At 40.5% G+C, this 14,073-nt stretch overlaps 1 protein-coding gene across 3 annotated transcripts in view; it reads left to right on the top strand.

Annotated features, from left to right (window-relative positions):
- LOC149151343 (ATP-dependent DNA helicase Q-like 5) overlaps positions 1–14,073 on the top strand; it is a 190,392-nt gene that overhangs the window by 76,964 nt on the left and 99,355 nt on the right. For all 3 annotated transcript variants that reach the window (XR_016263637.1, XM_089445599.1, XM_089445600.1), the window contains exons 6-8: positions 10,274–10,386; positions 10,703–10,912; positions 11,029–11,107. Coding sequence is in view for 2 of the 3 variants with exons in the window: in XM_089445599.1 (XP_089301725.1) it covers positions 10,274–10,386; positions 10,703–10,912; positions 11,029–11,107 (402 nt within the window). In the remaining variant the exon portion in view is untranslated. The remainder of the gene's footprint in view (positions 1–10,273; positions 10,387–10,702; positions 10,913–11,028; positions 11,108–14,073) is intronic.

Here is a 14,073-nt window from a genome sequence, read left to right as displayed (position 1 = left end):
TGACAAAAGTATTCCGCAAGTGTCATTATCAGCTATGACAGGTATATCACAACCTCATAATTTAAAGTTAAAAGGACACATAAAGAAGAACAACGTAGTGGTTCTCATCGACTCGGGTAGCACACACAATTTTTTAGATGCAACCGTGGCAAAGAGACTCAATATTTTTTCATTTCCTTTACCAAACATGAAAGTGATGGTAGCTAACGGTAAGAAGATTGAAAAGGTAGGGAAATGCCATAAGGTCAATTTGCAGATTCAAGACTTTAATCTAGAGTCTCCGTTCTTCACGGTACCATTAGGAGGAGTAGATGTAGTCTTAGGTATCCAATGGCTACGAACTTTAGGTACTTATGTCGCCAACCATCAAGTATAATTTATAAAATTCAAATGGGGAGGTCAGAAGTACAAGCTACACGGATTCCAAGCACCAGAAAATCAAGTTGTATCATCATCTCAGATGATGAAGTTGAGTCGAAAAGGAGCACCTGCTTATGTAGTGAAATGTCACCAATTAGAAATGTTATCTGCAAATATGACCAGAGAAGAGTCACCAGAGATACAAGATCTGATTCAGAAGCATGAAAAAGTATTTCAAGGCCTACCTATGAAGATGCCGCCTAATAGGGAAATTGAGCATACAATAGAAGTCAAGACAAGATCAGACCCCGTCAACATCAAGCCATACCGATATTCACATCACCAAAAAACGGAAATTGAGAGATTAATCCAAGACCTTTTAAAGTGTGGGACCTTGATCATATTAGAATATCTGATCAAGTGGAAGAACTTACCAAAGAAGATGCTTCTTGGGAGAATGAAGCATTTTGTCATCAACATCCATCGTTACGTATGCTTTGAGGACAAAGCATTCTTTCGAGAGGAAGGCAATGTTATGTAAAAATTAGCTAGTTTAGGTTTATTATTTAATTTTCAGTTAAATTAGACGAAAGGGCACGATCATAAGATCATGCCCTTTCCCAAAGGGTGCCCATGGCAGTATATAAGCCAAGAAACCCCATTGTAAACATCATCATTTGTCTATCCATCTTTTTAATAAAATATTTATATATATAATTCTGCGTATCAGAAGTTTTATGCTTCACAAGGACTCAAACAAAACAACATCACATATATAAAACTTTAAAAGTATTTCATCATCATGAGTTATAAACTTATATGTAGCAAAAGTTGCAAAACAAATAAAACTAGTAGCTATCTATCTGAGACCATTGGCCTCTCCCTAGCAGCTTTCTTTCTGTCTTGTTCAGCAATTGCTTCATGAGCTTTTTGTATAACCTCTGCACTAGAAACCATACAAGGCATCACATCTGCATCATATGCAGAGAGTTTAGCCAGATGGTATTTCAATCGTGTAATCCCTCCTGACATCTTGGTCCCACACAAGTTGCATGATATATATGCCTGATTTGCCCCACCAACAGCCTCCCCATACTCTCAAAATGGGTCCAAGGCTTTTGGCATATTTGACATTTGTAGTGAACTAATTCAAACCTAGGGCACAAAAAAACAAAAAATTGGCATTAAACCCCCCAACACAAAATGAAAAAATAACAAGTAATAACAACCTCGTTCAAAAAAAATTACTATATTATTTGCATTTTGCAATGTGAATGAAAAATGGCAATAAGAGGGTGCATAAGAAAGATGAAAAAAAAATGAAGCTTGCTGTCCAAATATGGAGAAAACCCTTGCATTGGTTCATGGGCATGAAAATCATAGCAAATGGAAAAAAACAAAGAAACAAAATGTTGGTAGGCAAAGAGGCAAGCAAGCATAACCCTAAATCTATGAAAAAATCATTAACATAGGGGTTTTTAAGAACATACTTGTTAATGGAAGAAATGAAGTTTGTCTCACTATTTTTCAATCTTTGATCCACAAAAAAATCTTAATTGGTGGTGATAATCGTTGTTTGATCTTCAAACCCTCCTTGACAAGCACCACAAAACTCTTTCCCTTCCTTCTCCAACACTCAGAAACAGAAATGAAGGAAAAAAAAACCAATTTTCCCTTTTTGTAGCCGCGGAAAAACACGCCCGGTGATATTTTATATCGTCGCGCGATATTTTCCGAAATATCTCGATATTTTTTCGGCGATATTTCGGCTCGCCGAAAATATCGCGATATTTCCGATATTCGGCGATATATCGCTGATATTATCTACCTACAAATCACTTCATCAATGACAACCTTGTCTTCTCAAAAGGTGTCACCACTGCTCTTCATATTACCCAAACAAAGATCTCCGTCACCTCATGATTTCTTCAATGCATCATGGTCTCCAATAATATCTCCAAGATCTTCAAGGTGTCTTCAGTTGGCAGCCCAAGTTTTGCACTTGCTCTAAGCCTCTTCAAGGGCTTCTTCAAGAACTCTCCAAGGGAGTCTTCACAATGCTTGCCCAACAAGATATTTTTCCACAAGCTCTTCAATAGGTGCTCCAAGATGTCTATAATAACTGCTCCAATGGACTAATACAATTAGTCTCTAAATGCACCAGATGTTCTTCAAGACTACTTTCACAAGTACTTCAAATATGTTCAAACCCAAAGCCTAATCAGGAGATGCACAATGTATTGTTCCAAATTGATATAGTAACTGTTCCTAGATGAGGTATTGTTGCACAATAGGTTTACTTCAATCAAGACCCAAATTCTGCTTCCCAACAGTCCTACTGTTTGACTGTTCAAGGCTCCAACACTTCACTGTGAAAATATGTTCTACGTCACTTAATCCTTCATTGTGCAAGATCTTTTTCACTTCGCTGTTTAATACTTCATGCCTTGATTTCATCACTGATTAGGCCTTCAAATGCTTCACTGTCCAAGCCACCAATTGCTTCACTGTCCACCAAATGATTCACTGTCCAAGGTCTTATAACTTGTTTAGGCCACCATCACTTCTAGACTGACTTGTTGACTGTTTATGCCTTCATTGAATGGAAAACTTGATAATCACAGTCATTCCACAGTTATATCTTCACTGAAACTGAACCTTCAAAGTATCACTGGTTTAGAAGGCTTGAGGTTTTAATGGTATTAACATAGATCCACTACTGAGATGTTCTGTGGCTAGTACCGAGCTTAAGATCAGCTGATCCGAAGTCTGAGGTGCTGAGTTTTTAGTTTGGTGAAAGTCCAAGCTTTTGAAGACAAGGCTGATGTATATACTCCACAGGTCCGAGCTCCTAACACTGCAACAAATCTTGAGTTTTATTGCTGAGCTCACAGGTGATAGTTCGAACCTTTGAAGGTAGGTCTGAAGCTGAAACAAATCTGACCCTTCCAAAAACGCTGTCCACTGTTTTGTGTCTTGCTGTCTGAGCCCTTTAAATGCTAATAGTTTTCAGCCCTCCACACAGGTAAGTCCGAGCCCTTAAAATGCTAATAGTTTTGAGCCCTCCACACAGGTAAGTCCAAGCTGTTTAGGCTTATCTCCACAGGTCCGAGCCTAAGTACAGGGCTGCAATTCGAACTGTTGTATAGTTCTGAAATCTGAGGCTGCAAAGGTATATCACTGTCCGAGTTCCTCAACTTCTGGTTCAACACAAGCCTGGTCCGAGATTTTTAGAGAAGTAACCCAAACAGATTGCCCAAACAGTTATATCCTTTTATCCTCCTTGGCTTCCTTACTGCTCCGTTTTTCTGTGATCTTCACTGAAATTTCTGTGTTAGAATGAGGAGTCTGAACTCCTATATATATGTGAAAAATTCTGAATCTACACATCAGAAATCCTACTGCAATCACTGGTTTATCATCTCCTACTTGTTCTTCACATTCAACAAGTTATTTAATTACTTAAACAACAATGAAAAACACTCTTGCAGCTTACACATACATACAAATCATGAACTGAAATAAATTGAGACAATGACACAAGGGACACCGTTATTTTTGGACAATCGTACCCGGAAAAACCCAATGCGGGAAAGCAGGTGCAGCATATAGAGGGTTTGTATTATTAAGCAGATTTCTGAATACAACTAGGGTGACAATCTGACTCACCCAACAGAGAATAAACCCGGCAGACATACCTCTATCTAGAGACAGATATTTTGACAATTCAACAACTGGATTATCAAACCCCACGGATGACAATTGCTGTTCCCAGTGCTGGGGAGTGATGGCTGCTCCAAGCTCTGTGTTGGAACTACATCACCTCCTCTTGGAGCTAAGTCACCCTCCCTGGCTCGGGAGTCGATATGATGAGCTACTGCTCTCTGTGCCCCACAGAAAACCCCAACGCTGCCTCTAAGGGACTGCGTTAGCCCCTCTAACTTCTCCGTCACCCTCTCTGGAGCTGCGCTGCCTCTCTTGCTGCTACTTTGCCCCTCTGCTATGTATCCTCGGCCTTGGACTGAAGTCCCTCGACTGAATTGCCCCTCACTGTGACTCAGATCACTTAGCTCGACTTTCTCAGCAAACCACGCCCCAGAAAAATCAAACTCTTTGATTTCTTGGTGTATCTCCAACTGACCCTCAAGCCTCCTCTTATACTTTTCTTGTTGATGAATCGACTACCGTGATCTAATCTCTAATCAATGGCTAAGATTAAAACAAGCTTGATCCTCGTCATTAAAACCTTCTCACCCATATTTTTATTAATACACATTAATAGTTCTATTTTCCTAAGTTTAGACTTAGGAACTCATTAAAAATATTAATTATTCTAATAACTCCTCATCCGGGTGGAAGTTCTTCAAACGATTTCTGGGTTTTGGAGATCTCATGTGTTCTAGCCCCTCCACAAAATTTCGCAGCTAGAGCACATCTGATGCTACCCAAAATAAACACTCCCTCTTAGCGAGGACAGTGCTCTAGTAATACTTCCCAACAGAAGTACTACATTGATCCACTGCATCGGTCCTCTGTGCTGTTGATGCTTGGTTTGCTGCCCTTCATCCACTGCACCGTTGCTTCCTATACTGCTGTCCATGACTCTGCCACCGCCATTGCTACATCTGTATTGCAACTCCCTCTCAAAATGCTGCATCATGCTACCCATAGCACTACCACTGCTAACTGCTGCACTGCAACTCAGTTACTGAGAAATAAGCAACTGACAAACTCACCCAAACACTGACATGCTGGTCAATATGGATGCCTTGTGATGCTGAAACTACCTCTGCTGCTAGTCTGTGCTGACCCTCTGCTGCTACTGCACTGCTGCAAACTGCTTTGTGCCTCTCACATTGCTACAACATTCATTGCGCTGCCTTAGACTATGGCAATCTAGCAATGCCACTGTCGCTCCATCACACCTTGCTCCAACCCACACCCTTCATTTTGCTACTGTCGTTAAGGGCTCCCGTAGCCGTATGTGATCCAAGAGTTTGGGAACCTCAAGGATCTTGCCCTCCATGTAGTCCTCTCGAATACAACTCCATGTTGCCCCACCTCTTCTCTAGAGGCACATGAGCACTCATGGCACCATTGTCATCCTCGCCTTCCTTGTCCACTTTCGCTGGAGCAGCCTTTGAGTAAGAAGCCTCCCCCTTGCCCTTCTTTTGGGGACACTAAGTGGCATAATGTCCTAGTTCCCCACAGTTGAAGCATCTGACCTTGCTGATGTCCTTCTTCTTTCTCTTTTGCTCCCCTTGCTGTCTTGCTGATGCGAGCGTTGCATCCTCCTCCTCCTCCTTCTTTACTTGGGTTCCTTTGCCGCTACTCCCGGTCTTGGTCATCCTCCTGAGCTCTTCTTGTCGAAGAGCTGCCCACATCTCCTCCTAACTGGGGAGAGTCCTCAGTGACTGCATTTAGGGCAGTCCTGACGATGAACTCAGGATCTGGTGTAGACCCCACGGAAGACAACTGGTCGCGAATCCCTTGCAACCTGAGAAGGAAGGGATCGATCTCCTCTCTTTTTTGCATCTGGTATTGTCTCAGCTGATTTTCTGGTAGCATCTTCCATTGGACGAAAGATTCCAGATACAAGGTGGTCAGTGCCTCCCACATCTCCGTTGCCGTGTTCTTCTCAATAATGTGTGGTACTACATGATCTTTGACCCCGTCTAGGGTCATGCACTTGGCCTTAGCCTGGGCCTCCTCGTACTTCTTCAATGGATCAACATCGACCGACTCAACAACTATCTTCAAGGCATAGTCCTTGATGCAATGTTTGTCTAGGATTGCCAGGGTCTTGGCCTTCCAGATGACAAAATTGGATGCTCCATCCAATTTGTCCTGATCCCTCAACCCATTCACTACCATCTCTGCTCAAAAATAGGACTGCTTTTCTTCTCCCTCCTGTTGTCGATCTAGCAAGACTTGGAACTGGATTTCTTTGACGCAAGAAACCCTCTAAGGAACAAGCTCCTCTAGATTCCCTCTGAGTCCTGATTTCCTTCACGGAAATCCTCCTACCAATTGTCAAATCACTTCCTCTCCAATGCTCCTTTGCTACTGCAACTCGGATCTAGATTTCTTTGGCTAGAAATCTATCAAGGCAGAGACTCCCTCTACCTCGGCTCTGTCTCCGCAGACACTGTTTTGCACCAACAGAAGCAGCGTCCCACCAACTCCTCAAATCGAATTTGCTCTGCTCCTCTAGCCCCAATAATTGGCTGATTTGAACCTTTCAGGCTCTACGCTAGCCCAGAGAGCTGACGTAGTCACTGCATGGGCTCCTCTCTAGCTCTGCGTCACCCTCTACAGGCTCGAAATGCTGACACAGGCATTGCGTGAGCCTCTGCGTCACTCCTCTGGCTCTGCGTCACACCTGCAACTGCTCCTCTGCCTCTGAAACAACGCTGTCACTCGGGACAATTGCTTCTGGCAATAAATTCTCTGGATTTCTCGGTTGGTGTCTTCAGTCTCCTATGATCTGTAATGCTCTGATACCATGTGAAAATTTTTGAATCTACACACTAGAAATCCTATTGCAATCACTGGTTTATCATCTCCTACTTGTTCTTCACATTCAACAAGTTATTTAATTACTTAAACAACAATAAAAACACTATTGCAGCCTACACATACATACAAATCATGGATTGAAATAAACTGAGACAATCACACAAGGGGCACTGTTATTTTTGGACAATTGTCCCCCGAAAAACTCAATGCGGGAAAATTGGTGCAACATATAGAGGGTTTGTATTATTAAGAGATTTTTGAATACAACTAGGGTGCCAATCCAACTCACCCAACAAAGAATAAACCTGGCAGAAGTACCTCTATCTGGAGATAGATATTTTGACAATTCCAACAACTGGATGATCAAATCCCACATATGACAATTGTTGTTCCCAGTGTTGGGCAGTGATGGCTGCTCCAAGCTCTGCGCTGGAACTGCGTCACCCTCCTAGTGAGCCTCCCTAGCTTAGAAGTCGATACGCTGAACTACTGCTCTCTCTGTCCCACAGAAAACCCCAGTGTTGCCTCTAAGGGACTGCGTCAGCCCCTCTAGATTCTGCGTTACTCTCTGTGGAGCTGCGCTGTTTCTTTTGCTGCTGCTCTGCCTCTCTGCTATGTGTCCTCGGCCTTGGACTGAAGTCCCTCTGTTGAACTGCCCCTCTCACTGTGACTTAGATCACTTAACTCGACTTTCTCAACAAACCACGCCCTAGAAAAATTGAACTCTTTGATATTTTGGTATATCTTCAACTGACCTTCAAGCCTCCTCTTATACTTTTCCTGTTGATGAATCGACTACCATGATCTAATCTCTAATCAATGGCTAAGATTAAAACAAGCTTGATCCTGGTCACTTAGAACCTTCTCACCTATATTTTTATTAATACACATTAATATTTTTATTTTCCTAAGTTTAGATTTAGGAACTCATTAAAAATATTAATTATTTTAATAACTCCTCATCCGGGTGGAATTTATCCAAATGATTTCTGGGTTCTGGAGATCTCGTGTGTTCTAGCCCCTCCACAAAATTTCGGAGCTAGAGCACATCCGATGCCTACCCAAAATCAACAATATACTGGTTTGACCTCCAATGAAGAGACATGTCTCCTGAGGGGACATGACAACCTACACGTCTCTTGAATTTTCTAACTTATAAATTCAACTTCTCACAATCTAGGAGTTAGGAGGTGTATAATAGCTCATTAGAAAGGGAAAAATATCCTCTACAAGATAATGTCAATTTCATCCTTAGGTGAGGTCATCTTCCCATCAAGAAAATTATATTTGTGAAATTGTCATCATTATTTTTCATGGCAGCCATTAGGATTTTATTTTTAGGCATTCAATTTTTAGGGCTCCTTCATCATAGACTTAGGCCATTAAGTTTATTAGGATTAGGGCTTCTTCATCAAGAGTAAGGACATCATCATATTAGGGCTTCTTCATTAAGGCTTCAAGTGACCTTGATTCATAATATACATGAGGTTATGGCATCTTCATATTCCGACAACAAGGTTAGTTCTAGGGCTTGCATCACTAGGGTATTATGATCAATGGGCATCTAGGGCAACATCACACATCACAAGAATTTGCCATCACAAGCAATGCCATATTGACATCAATGACAACCTTGACTAACAGTACAAACTCTAGTTTCCTATAATTCCGAGATCAGTTTCAGAGATTCTGCGCTGATACCATGTTAGATTTCTTGTGAACCTAACACTCGGTACTTAATTCTTAGCAAAAAAATGATCTACTGAATAAATACACAACTAAGTTCAAACACAAATTCAAGAAAAGCAAATTTAAATAAAAAGTCTCATAAAACAACGACACAAACATATTCTGTCCAATCAAAATAGTTCATCATTAACAATGACTCAGAACCTACTTGGGTTCCCGTCTTGTGATAATGGCCCAAATGAGAAAATATTGAATACAAATAACCTAGATTTGATCTAGTGGATTTTCCCTAGGTTGGTGCTTGATCTTGTTTGCAGATTTGTATCTCCAGCCTCTCTGCACTCCCTCAGACCTAGCACACCGCTCTTTGAGATGCCTCTCTCAATCTTGTGTTGCTGTAGCGTGGTCCTCTGCTTTCCTCAATCTTGCTTTTATAACATTATTTTGAGCTAAATCTATAACCCTATCCCTAATCTCATAGTGATTAATGGCCGAGATTAGATCTCGCCTCACTTGAGATCAACAACTAAGATTAAAATAAAACAACTAAAGTAAATTACTTTACTTTTCTTAAGTTTCTTTTAGCTTAGTAAGCTAACATACTATTATGTGCTTTTTCTAAGTTACAAAGCAACTTGCTCACACTTGAGCAAGTTTTCTAAGGAGAATGTGGGCAACTTTTGCACTGCTAGACACAAGGCTTATGCTAAAGTACCTACCCGAGCTTACATTCTCTTTTAAACAATGATAAATTCTACAATATTGCTCTTGCTAGCCTGATACAAGGGAAGCAATGGGAATATAATAAATAAGGTGGCTATGTTACTAAAGAACCTGCATCAATTGTTATATGTAGAAAGAATTGCCCTTATGATTATGCTCCCCCCACTCTGTTTTCTCCAATGATTTAGTAACTTGTTGCCCTAGGCTATCTTTCCTTTTGGAAATGCTGCTTATAGTAACTATCAAATTCACCTCACAACTTGCTACTAGACCACACCACCATGGGCTTTCCTATGCTACTTTGTCGACGCGAGATTAAAATTTATTTTATTTGCTGACATTTTTAAAGCTTAAGCTTTAATTATGTCACATATATTATGTAATAAGGGTCTAGCCTAGCACTGGTTACTAAAGGTGTGTGTTGCCATGGAACCACAAAGTAATTTATAGAAATTTTTGAAATTGTTTTTTATTAAAATAATATATTAAACTCACTTATTTGAGTATATATTGACAGTTGACATCTTCGATAGTCTTCTTCTGTATATATTTTGAAATTAGCAACCAAATTGTTGAAAGAGATCTGGTTTATCGATTTGTTGTGAATCGTGACAAAGGGAGAGTAAGGAAAGGTGATGTTGTTGTTTATTCTTATAATATTTACTTTATCTAAGGATTCAACTACTCTTTCTAGTACAAATATTTTTTGTTTTTGTATCTGGACTTCAAACTTTAAGGGTTGGAGGAGAGTCTTTTGTTCTTCATGCAAATCTGATTAAAAATACACTCTCTTTGCTCTTGTTGTAACTTGTGATTGATTGTTTCAGTTGAAAAACATTGAGATTTTTATGCACTAGGTCATTCGGAGCAGACAAAATAAAAATCACTAATGCTTGGTTCCCTTGTGATTAACCTTGTGGTTAATAGTTATGTTGTTCTTTTCCTTCTGAAGTGGCAAACTGAGACATTCAAGTCATTGTAGGTACTGTTTATTTCTCCTGAGCGGCTGTTGAATGACAACTTTTTGTCAATCATTGAAAGCATTCCCTTAATTTCTTTGGTGGTTGTTGATGAAGCACACTGTTTATCTGAGTGGTGAGTAATCTCATGGCTTAAAAATATTTTTTGATGATTTCTCCTTTTTTTTGAAGTTGACAATGTTAGATATGGTGTGTTATCTTTTTCTAGCATGGTTAAAAACAATGATTGAGAAGTATTGTGAATTTGTGACATTTTCTTTTTATAATGGAAAAAAAATATGCCATGCACATCTTGTGACTACAGATTCTGTTCACTGTTGCATCTTTAGGCCAAATGCTCAGGTTTATCTTATGCATTTGATATGGGCATGTTTTTCTGCTGATGTATTTGAAATTATCTTATGACATGGAAAGTCGTATTGTTGCTACAGGTCGCATAATTTTCGGCCTTCATATTTTAGGCTTGGAACTATTGTCAGAAAAAGGTTGAAGGTACAGTGTGTTCTTGCCATGACTGCCACAGCAACGAAGAAGACACTGCAGTCTATATTGCATTCACTTGAGATTTCTCCCAGTGATGTTGTGCAAGTATCTCATCTGAGGGAAAACTTGCAGCTGTCATTCTCTTTTAGTGATAGCAGGCAAATGCTAGTGCCTAGTCTTGTAATTTCCGTTGAGCTTCTGCAGGTGCTTTTGTAGAGGTGTTAAAGAGTAGAAACTATAACCATCTTAACATAAATTCCTGTCCATTTTGTAGAATGAAGGATCTTCTCTTACTGATGAAGTCTCCTCCTTTTCTTGAGGCTAGGAGCATCATAATCTATTGCAAATTTCAGGTTTGATTATGCTCTTGTTTCTTTTGGTGTCAATATTGGATTGTCATGCAAAGTGTTATTTTATAGTGACTTGCGTGATGCATCTGTAGAGCTCATATAGTTTCCCTTGCACAGGTTGATGAGCAATTGTAGTTGAGTTTAGGAAATATTTTGTGTTCATCATGTACTTTAAATATATATATGCTTTCTTAACCTTAGGAATATATTCTTAAATGTTAAGCATATTATGAAATTATAGCTTGGCATTGATATGTTTCGTGGGTCTTCCTCAAAAGCAGTGAACCACTCCATAAATTAAACTTTGACATGGAATTCAGTTACCATTTTGAGAAATTCTTGCCTAGAGTGCAGTTAGAGATTCTCACCTTGCTCCCTACCCTCCTTGCTTGTATTCATTGGCACTTGAGCAAGGTCTGAGTTTGTATACTTCGTATGCACACTGGCTGCTTACTTTAGCAGTCAGACTGCTTGATAGAAAGATTTGTCCTCACTTTTCTCCTTTGCCTTATAGGTATGAACTGAGATGAGGGCATGGTGGGAAGTGGGAAGACTCCAATGAGAAAAAGAATTGTTCAAAAACAGAATATTCCAACAACAAAGATTTTTTTTTAATTTAATATATTTCAATTTTAATTTAAATATTAATAAAGAGAAGGCTAAGGCTTTAAAAAGTTTAAGACCGAATAGGGACAACATCATATTGAAAGCCAATGAGGGTATTGCTACTGTGGTGTTGAATTGAAGAGACTGGAAGGAAAATAACAGAACATCTGGAAGCCAGTGGCAGCTACAGAAAATTGAACAAGGATCCAAGCAGCAAGTTTCTGAGGGAGCTAACATAAACTATTAAAACCTCTTCTCTGGATGACTTCACTCCAAAGAGTCCTATTATTCCTTGTATTTATGGTCCACCAAAAATACGCAAGGACAGGATTCCTCTATGTCTGATTGTAACACCATTGATGTTCCAACCTAGAAATTGGCGAAATTCTTGTCTAAAGGGCTTAAACAATTGGCAGGATGCACTTCCTCCTTCATCAAGGATTCAAATGATTTTGTAGACAATATTAAATGTGCAAAATAGAAAAAGATCTGCTGGTTGGCTTCATTGTTGTTTCCCTGCCCACAAAAATGCCAATGGGTGAAGTTTTGGATTTTATTGTAAGCTTGACTAATCAGGAGATCGCAGGCTTGGTGAGTATATGTCTGAAGTCGGCGTATTTCACCTCTTGTGGAACCATATTCAACAAACAAATGGTATCATGATAGGTTTTCCATTGTCACTTCTTACCCCCCAAAATTGGGTGACCCCATAGGAGAATTTTTTCTCCCATCATCTCTTCCAACGGGTAGCTGACAGCTCCTGACAGCCACTAGTAGTGGATGGCGATGTGCCATTCATATCTTTGCCACCTGCATTAGTCATATGTTTCCTCACCCACTTGGCAAGAGCACATGTTGGAATGTGGGCTTCCAATTAAAAGGTACTTAGTCATTTTGCAATCGGGTGCTTATGCTTGTTTGCATTTTACGCATTTGGCATGGATTATGGGGTAACCTAGAAGGAAGAGGCATTTTGACCATCATCTTGTTCGCTCACCTAAATGGGGGTTAATTTTTCATCACAGTCCAATGGGACCTCCCTCAATGGCCCTGTTACCCACCATCTTGTGGGTGATATCCCTAGTAGAAAATTTTTCTCCAACATGGTCCTCAGTCGGCAACCAACAACCCCTTGTAGCCACCAACTAGCTTGTTGTGCCATTTCTCTGCCACCTAAGCCAGCGATGTGGTCCCTCACCCATCTGCCATGATCGTATTTTTGAAGGTGGGCCTCCCGAACCTAAAGGTATGCTTTGTCATTTGGTAATTGAGTTTTGTAGTTTGCTTATCATGGACACTTTTGGGCATGGAATAATGGGGGGGATTTGGCGGAAAGAATGGGCTAAGTTTGTGCTCTTGTCCCCTAGACCCCTTTTGGATGTTAACCTTGGACCCTAGTCCCGTGGGTCCTCTTTTATTGGCCCTTGGGCTTTAGGGATGATGTTGCATGGGAAACCATGATTTTGGTTGCGAGGTCCCGCTCCCTCATCCATATATATTCCTCCCCTTCCTCTCATTATAACTCCATTCATCATTTCTCCCACCTGGGTCTACATTCCTCCATTAGGTCCACATAGGGTCAACTTTTCCCTTCCCCTTGCCCACACCTTGGGTTGGACTTAGAATGATGCTCCAGAAGTTGATGTAGCTGAAAAGAAAAGTAAAAACATAATTGGCCACATTCAACAGGAAAATTTACCACAAAATGCAAAAGATGGTTGGGACAAACACATTTAGCACGTGGGAAAAATGTGAATACATTAGCTCTACCCCATCATCATGGCCATCACCCTGGTTCCTACAGGCCCTGGATAAGCCTCCTTTATCATTTAGGAACCCATGATTGTCTTGTTACCCACCATTTTGTGGGTGATATCCCTAGGAGAAAATTTATCTCCAAGATGGTCTTCAGTGAGCAACGAACAACCCCTTGCAGCCACCAACTAGCTCGTTGTTCCATTTCTTCATTACCTGAGCCAACCATGTGGTCCTTCACCCATCTGCCATGATCGTATGTTTGAAGGTGGGCCTCCTGAACCTAAAGGTAAGCCTTGTCATCTGATAATCGAGTGTTGTAATTTGCTTATCATGGACACCTATGGGCATGGATTAATGGGGGGAATCAACGGAAAGAATGGGCTAGGTTTGTGCTCTTGTCCCCTAGACTCCTTTTTGGATGTTAACCTTGGATTGTAGTCCCATGAGACCTCTTTTATTGACCCTTTGGCTTTAGGGATGGTACTTCATGGGAAACTATGCTTTTGGTTGCGTGGTCCCACTCCCTCATCCACATATATTGCCCCCTTTCCACTCATTACAACCCCATTCATCATTTCTCCCACCTGGGTCCACATTCCTTCATT

The sequence above is a fragment of the Pinus tabuliformis genome, chromosome 9 (assembly GCF_031772625.1).
Source record: "Pinus tabuliformis cultivar Carrire ecotype Pingquan chromosome 9, CPIR1, whole genome shotgun sequence".
NCBI classification, from domain to species: domain Eukaryota; kingdom Viridiplantae; phylum Streptophyta; class Pinopsida; order Pinales; family Pinaceae; genus Pinus; species Pinus tabuliformis.
This window is presented reverse-complemented; position numbering and strand designations above follow the sequence as displayed.